This window comes from Apteryx rowi, unplaced genomic scaffold (genome assembly GCF_003343035.1).
Source record: "Apteryx rowi isolate R43461 unplaced genomic scaffold, aptRow1 scaffold_123, whole genome shotgun sequence".
In the NCBI taxonomy this organism is placed as follows: Eukaryota; Metazoa; Chordata; class Aves; order Apterygiformes; family Apterygidae; genus Apteryx; species Apteryx rowi.
This window is the reverse complement of record NW_020447453.1, coordinates 749,720-757,911: the sequence shown is the minus strand read 5'-3', so window position 1 is coordinate 757,911 and position 8,192 is coordinate 749,720. Positions and strand designations below refer to the sequence as shown.

The following is an 8,192-nucleotide window of genomic DNA, read 5'->3' as shown; positions in this document are numbered from 1 at the left end:
GACTGTCTGGAAAGCCGCTTTGCCAAAAGTGCCCTGGGTGTCCTGTTGGGCAACAGGTTGAAGATGAGCCTGCATCTTCAAGGCTTCTTTGTTGGATTCGTATTAGTTTGGTTATCCTTATGATTATTAATTATAAGCTTACATTGCTCTATCCTCACATTTTGCTGCTTGTCCTGATGTTCGATGCTTTAGGCTTTTTTTTGTGGTTTTCTTTTTTGTGTGTGTGTTTTATCCATCCTTTTCTGTCCTCTTGGTTGCCTCTCTCCATCTTGGGTATCTGAAATAGTAGCATCTGAATGCTGCCTTCTTTAAAATGTACTCTATCAATTATTACTCAGTGTGCTGTTAGGTGCATTACTAATGATGAATAACTTCCCCCCACCCCCCCACGTGAACTTAGAGAAAGGCATAGTAGGAATATGTGTGTACTGAACTGATGAGGTTGTTTGTTTGTTTTTTTATTCTGCAATTCTCTTGGAAGCACCAAAAGAAAGGAAAAAAACATATATATGTGAATCTCTTAACTTTAAGCTTCATCCCTTACCCTAAAGAGAAAAGGAGATCAGTGTTCATTCTAATGGCAGCTCCCCAGTTGAGCAAGCCATGCTTCTTGAGATGCTTAGACTTTTTCTACCCCTGGCCAGTACAGCTAGCAGTAATGTTGCTACTCCTCTGCTAGTGGTTAAGAGGTTGCTGGATTAGAGTTAATCCCAACAGATGGAAAAACGAATTTCTGTTTTGTTGTTGAGCTCAATGCAGAAAAGACTAGACTTCCACTCTATATAAGAATATAGAACTTTACCTTCTACTCTTACATAAGAACGTAGAGCTTCAATAGGTTTGGTTAGTGGGCTCTGTTCTGAAGAAGTGTTCCACAGGCAGAGATCTTATAGTATGTAACACATAGACACAAAAATGCATATTTTGTAGGGAAACAGGAAAAAAAAAGTGAAAGGAAAAATATATTTAAAAAAAGATTTTTTCAAAGTGACCTTGGTAGTGCTTTTCTTAAGACTGATGGCACGGATTTACACTTTAGAGATAGAATCTCTGTTGAAACTCAATGACTAGAATTTCCTTTATACTTAGCATTCCTTAATGTTCCCTACTGTAGCTTGATTAAAAATTGTGAAGGAACTTGTATGAGTTTCTTTGACATACTGCACTATTTAATCCCCAATATAAAGTGCATGTCTTCAAAGAACTCAGGTTCAAAAGTTAGTATTATAAAACTGTGCATTAATATATCTAGAAACTGTTAGGCTCCCAATTCTGATGAGCTTTGCCACCCTCCCCTCCCCCCCCCACATCACTAGGTCTTCTGCAGCTGTCTCTAGGGCCAGGGTTCCTCCTGACCTGGCTAATAGTGACAGCTGCTGCAGCAGTTCCCCAACTCTCCAGTTATGAGGCTGAGCATGTATCCCAACAGGCAGTTCATGCTACTATACACAATAGATGCAGATATAAGCACATGGCTGGACCCACAGATCAACACTGACAGACCAAGTCAGCACTTCTACAAACACCAACAGCATCAACAGCCTTGCCCTGTTCCTTTCTCTGGCTCATCAGAAGGAAGGCCCATTGGTTGGAAATATATACATATGTACAATGTGGATACCTCCAGCAGATGGGCTTAGACAATCAGTCCACCCAGTAGCTGGTCCCTGAATCCTTGATCTCGCCTGTTGCTGGCACCCGGACATATGAGTTCCCAAGGTGTACAGCCCTGCTTCATTTGCTGGTACTGACCCCATCACACACGGACACACACAGGGTCACTGTAGTATCTGTATAGTAGCTGGCCTTGGACATGTAGACCATGCAGTAGCTGGTCCTAGATCCTTGCTCTTTCCTGGTGCCTCACCCTTAAGCCACCCCTGTACACCCATGGTCCCCCTGGCAGTTGGCTGGGACTCCCCTGGTACCTCTGGTGACCACCTCCCCTGTGTTCTTGCCCTCAGAGCCACACACCTACATCGATGGATCTCCCAGTCGATGACCCCTCTTCCTAAAGGGACTCTACAGTCCCTTTAGCAGTTGGCCAGGACTCCCCTGGTTCCCCAGTAGCCAAATGGCCTAATGGGGGTCCTTAAAGGCACGCGCACACAAACTGGTCTGTGCTTATGGAGACTACTTCTTGCTGGGCTGATCGCCCTGCTGTGATGGGTCTGGGAGTAACTGGGGTAGGGTGGTATTCAGGTTCCCTCACCTGCCATTGTCTCTCTGTACTATTTTGTGTTTGTGGAGATGAGCTTTTATCACAGAAATATATATATGCTTATCTAAAATAAAGTATTGTAATATTTCCCTAACTCTTCTCTTTAAAGTGTTCTTTTTGTAGCTTGGGCTTTACTGTTGTTCTATCTTCTGCTGGTAAGCTTTCTGCTGAGATTTAAAGCTACTGAGAATGTTATTCTAACAGTCTATGCATATCTGTGTTTTATGTCTGCTTGGTAGAGAATATATTGCATATACCTCAAGTTTTGTGTTAACAATGTCTCTGTATCTTAAGCTGTGAAACATTTGATAGCTCTCTTAAATGGCATTTACAGTAATATAAATTTGAACTATCCCTGATCCTTGAAGCCTCCCTGAAAAGGACAGGGAAGGGGAAAGTGGAGAAAAGACAGTTGTTTACTTACAATTCTACCAAAAGTTTTCCTTCTTCACATTTAGGATGTTTTAAATGAAGTAGGGCAGGAATGTTGGTCAAAGTTCGACACTATAAGAATTTCTTTGTTAGTAGCTATGAATTTTAAATTGAGTGTGCTTGTTGTTCTCAGATTAAGTGACACTTCATGACTTGAACATAATGGAGAAAGTTCATAAAATTACTGATGAGGAGGCTGTACTGCACATTCCCAGTTTACTCAGGAGTATGGCTCTGAGTGGGGTCTTATTTGTGTGGAAAATTGAAATTCATATGTTTAGATCTTTAGTAGGCTGGATAAACAAAAATGAGTAAGTTGAAATTTTTGATAATAGATTTTTTGTATTCTGCTTTTTATCTCTTTTTAAAAGGGTGTTTTGAAAAACAAATGGTCAATACTCTACCTCCTGCTTAACCTTAGTGAAGATCCACGTAAACAGTCTAACAAGGTAGGCAAGAAGGCTTGTTATTTCTAACTGAGAAATAGTAAATGTTAATTATTTTAGATGTCATTAAGAATCACTAGGCAGACTTAACCAACATTTCTGGATTTATTTATTTTTTTTTTTCCAGCAAAGTTCATGAAAGCTGCTGAGGTGAAGAAGGCATTTGAAATAAGCTTTTGCAATTCTTTTTCTATGTACTTTTTTTGTATTAAGTGAATGTAAAATTATGAGCTGTCCAACCTTTGTGGCTTAAGCTGTGTCTTTGCTCTGAACCTTTTTCTTGGTAGTGTCTGCTAATACACTAATGAGTTTGAAATGGTGGAGAAAGAGCAAAATTTCTACTTTGATTGCAGCTCTGCTAACAAAAACTGCTTTTGCAACTATTCCTGATGACAATTCAGGAGGCAAAAATAAGCTATATTGCTAAAAGCACTCTTGCTGGCTGTAAAGGACTTGCTTGTTTGTCATTGTAGTTGTATCRACAAATTTTTTTCTTACATAAACATGGTCTTCGGTTGTTTTTTACATTCTTGAATATTTCATTGTGTTAACTAAGGACATGACTTAATGCAACTCATAATTTTTTTTTGTTTTAATTTTATTTCTTTTTATTCCTCCTTTCCCTTTTCCCCTCCTCAGGTATCAAGTTATGCCACACTCTTTGCTCAGGCATTACCACGGGATGCTCATTCAACCCCTTATTACTATGCCAGGCCTCAAAGCCTTCCATTGAATTACCAAGACCGCAATGCTCAGTCTGCCCAGAGTTCTGGTAGTATGGGGAGCAGCGGGATCAGTAGCATCAGCCTGTATGCCTTGAATGGGCCAACACCAACTCCGCAGTCACTCCTTCCAGGGTAAATTAAACCTTGTTAACTTACAGATAGATTTGGGGAAGACCTGCTTAATAATACATAGATGACTAGACAGGATCTGCTTGTTTTTTACTTGTATGCTGTTGTGGATCCCACTGTAGGTGCATAGAAACTGTTCTTTAGCTGAACAGTTCTGAGTGTCAGGTGCTGTAATGTGCCCATCTGGAGCTATAAATGGCTGGCCAAGCATAGCTAAGATTAAGTTTAAAGAACTGATATCTGCTAAATAGCTGATACTTTATTGAATGTATTCTTTTGGATCCTAATATCAACAAATCCTTTTCCAAACTTCTCAGTTTTATGAAACCCTTCAAAATAGCCTTTATCTTTCTTCTGTAAGCATCTTGGATTTAGAATCTTCCTCAGTGAAGTTCCTTTTACAGTGTTCCTTAGCCAGTGTCAAAATAGTAGACTTATCCCCAGTTTTCAAATGTATGACCTTTCTTTGATGGTCTGACTTGCTTTTAAGCACATTAGTAGCAGGCTGGTTGTTTTACCTAGGGGAATCTTGCGTTTTGAGTGGACAGACTTTGGCCATTCTTGTCCATTCACAAATGAAATTCAGACTTAAAATGTAGACATGCTTATTCTTCCTAACAGTCAAGTCTGTACCATCCAACATACCACTGAACAGCCCAATGAGTTTAGCAGCTTCTTCAGGGAAAGTAGTACTGAGCAAAGAATTGATACTGAAAGGCTGTGGCAGCTTGTGTCTTAAAGCAGTGATCTAACACATAAAGAAACTGAAAGGTACATCTCTGAACCTCAGAGTGGGAATTCAAGGAGAAGTTTGTTGTATTCTTGCATGCGTGCGCGCACACACACACAGACCAGAAAGTGTTGGAGAATGTTAAGGAAACAAAACTTTTTTGACGTTTTGATGCTAGAGACAGTGAGTCTTTCACTTTGGGTTTCGCTGTAATCTAATATACCCTTTGAGTGTGTTTGTATGTATTATATGTATATAACAAATATATTTTTGTGACGCTGTTGGCATCTGCATGTCAATTTTTTTCATTGGCCATTTTTTTATGGTTTGTCTCATTGATGTAGGTGGGTTTTTTATTTATTTATTTTAATTGAAGGCAGATATAAGTATTCTAGAAAACTTCCTCAGGCTGTACAGTTCAGCTCTGAGTTGCCCTGTGTTAGCCAATTTTTCTTATCCCTTTTCAGTGACTCCCATACACCTTGTTGGAGGATATATTGGAGACTGAAATCTCTATCCCCCTGCATCATCAGGAAAAGCTTTTATTCCATGTACTTCCTTATTCCCAAGATGAAAGGAGAGTAGAAAAAGTCATATTCTACTTTGAGAAACTAAATATTTTTCCTAGTCTTATGGTGGTGATATGGCAATCCCATTGCTATGTCAAATACAAGATGCTTCCTTGCATGTTCATTTAGTAAACAAAAGACTGCCAATTCTTAATTAGTAGGGTTTGTTGCCAGTATAGGGTATTACTCTATAGTAACAAGCAGTACTGTTTTTACAAAGATCTTAGGGGTGATGGCCTACTTCTATTGAAAAGAATAGAGATATGCCATATTTATGTCAATGTCAGCAGGGATCCTTTAACTGGATTTAGCTTATGTTCAGCATCCCTGGAGTCTGATAAATTGTACAGTATGGGTTGGGTCAAAATAGATTGCCTTTGTGGGATGCCGTGGTTGTGAAATCAGCCTTTTTCCAAGTTTTTCAGTGCTTTGCTCTTCCTATTGAATTAGCTAAGTCCTTGGACTACTTTTTTTTTTTTTTTTTTTTACTGTATTTTCTTTGTAGGTCCCATGGTTTCTTTTAGAGTTACCATACCCAAAACTGATTATACTTACAAGCATGGTTCACATTCCAGCAGGGGGTGCCGGGATGTGCTGCTAGCTTCTGGTTAGCATACAAACATGGGAAAATTATTGGGAGAACAGAAAGATACCCTGTGTCAAGGACTTTCCTTTCCCCATCCCGCTCTTTCATAAGAGGAGTGACAAATCTGTTGATGTTAGGCTGAGGAGTTGACCTCGGCAAAAGAATAAGATGACTCAAGAGGAATCAGTTTATCCTAGGTTTAAAATCAGTATTTGAAGTCTGCAAGCTCTTCTGCTTGCTTATTCAGAATTAATGTGTATAATTTGTCAAACATCTTGTGTATAAACACACAAGGGAGAACCTGATTCAGGCACACTCTAGACTTTGAAATTGGTGTGGTTATACTAGTGTAGTCCGTTATTAAGGTGTACTGGTATAGTTTTACTATGTTCCATGACTTAGTGACACTGCTTACATTTAGGGGTTGGGAATCACCTATCAAAAGATCTAGTTGTGGCAAAGCATGAACAAGAAACACCCACAGATGTTCCAAAGGCATTCCCCTTGGGCTAATGGGAGGTGCCTTTACGATCAGACTTTAATGTTTCCATTTCTGTACCTATGCAAAACCGGACTTTACAGTGCATGGTTCATTTTAACAACCATAGTCATAGCAGTTCTGGTTCCTTCACCTTTGCTGGTTGTAAGTCTACTTCCAAACTGACATCTTTAGTTACAGCCTAAACTTTTACACAGCACTGATTCACTACAGTACCCAGCAGCTGAACAGTATAATTGGAACTTCAGCAGGTGGTGTGTGGAAGGAAGGGAGATGTCAACATTTAAATATATTTCACTTGGCCCATAAAGAAAACACTGTAGGTTTAATCAAATATAGTGTATTTTATAGTATTCATGAATAATTGGTTAGAGGGTTTTTAAGAAAACACTTTGTTTTGTTTTTGAAATAAAGTATACAACAATTAATAAAAAAACCCCATCTCTTAAAAAACAAAAAAAAAACAGGAAATAAACTCTACTGTTCAGCAGTTGTTTAGTCATCTGTTCATACCAAGATTAATCTGCATGTGCAACTGAAAAATTCAAATACTGAATAGTTCAAATTTTTCAATGATGAATACAGGCTGGCCATTGTAGGCTATAAGATGATCACCTGAATATTGACTCTGTTAAATAAGCTGAATACACACAGGTAGTCATGTGTTCAAAATCTGGGCCCTTCCTATACTATGGGCTATCATGTTGGATAATCGCTACAACTCTACAACCCCTGGCAGAGAGAGACTACATGTAGTCTGTTCTGTGGAGGGAAAATGAATGCGTGTCCATCGTCAGTGAGAAGGAGTGGTTCAACAGTGATTCTGTAATACCTACCTGGGAAATACATTGATTAATAGAAGTTGAGCTTGAAAAGGTGAACCGGATGTTATGAAGCTTTCAGAAGCGAGGACCTCAGCAGTCTTATTTGCATAGCTGTTTTAACCTTGAACAAAAAAGTCTGGAAATACAGCCTTCATCAAAAAGCTATGAGGGCATCAGTTTTCAAGAAACTTTGGTTCATGTCAGAAAGGCACACAAGAACATAATGGAAGGGAAAAAAATCTTTTTAAGGGTTGCAGAAATGAATGAATTCCTTCATTGGTTATGACTTGACCAAATTCTTAGTGCATGATTGATTTACTGAAAATTTTATTAGTTTCTTTCCTTTCATAATTGGAAAAGAGAAAGAAACCATTGCCTCTTCCCTTAATTCTCCCTTTTTTCCTCCCAGGCAGTCCTGAAACAAACACACAAAATTAGGATAGATGCACTTTCAAGTAAAAATAAAGCTTTTACGTTATAATAAAAAAATTTTCAGAGGGTATGTTTGGGTGGTCTTTTAGAATTTATATTCTGGAAATTATCAGTGCTGACACAACTGGTTTTTATTGTTGTTCATATGCTTTACAATGTAAATACTTACTTGACTTTGACAGTACTAGGTTTGTGTGTCGTATCTAAGAAAAGTAACGGGGAGCTTTAAATTATGAATGATGGGGGATTCCTCACAATCAAGTGAGGAAGTGGTGGATGAGGTTGGTAATTAAAAGCTGCAGGGTGATGTGGACGAGGGAGACCTTGAAACCAACAAAACAGGGCAGAAGGGGGCACGCCCTAGCTGTATGCACACAAATGGGGAAGAGCTGATGGGACAGCCTTATGGGGGAAGTTCTTGTACCTTTTCTGGGAAAATCAGCACAATTGTGCTGAAGTGCCCATACACTTTGCACACTCCCTGCACGCAGCAGGGAGAGGAGGCAGGAGGAATTAGAGGTCTGTGTGCAGTTACAGAACTACAATCTCATTGGTATCATAGAGTCGTGGTGGGATAACTCACACAACTGGAGTGCTGC

At 39.2% G+C, this 8,192-nt stretch overlaps 1 protein-coding gene across 9 annotated transcripts in view; it reads left to right on the top strand.

The window, feature by feature from the left end:
- The window catches only part of TUBGCP3 (tubulin gamma complex associated protein 3), a 59,194-nt gene that overhangs the window by 16,084 nt on the left and 34,918 nt on the right, over positions 1 to 8,192 (top strand). For 8 of the 9 annotated variants that reach the window (XM_026054874.1, XM_026054834.1, XM_026054841.1 and 5 more), the window contains 2 exons: positions 3,025 to 3,102; positions 3,739 to 3,956. In XM_026054874.1, the coding sequence (XP_025910659.1) occupies positions 3,025 to 3,102; positions 3,739 to 3,956 (296 nt within the window). Of the gene's footprint in view, positions 1 to 3,022; positions 3,103 to 3,226; positions 3,250 to 3,738; positions 3,957 to 8,192 lie in introns of those variants that run through there. The other variant, XM_026054883.1, reaches the window with a different exon arrangement.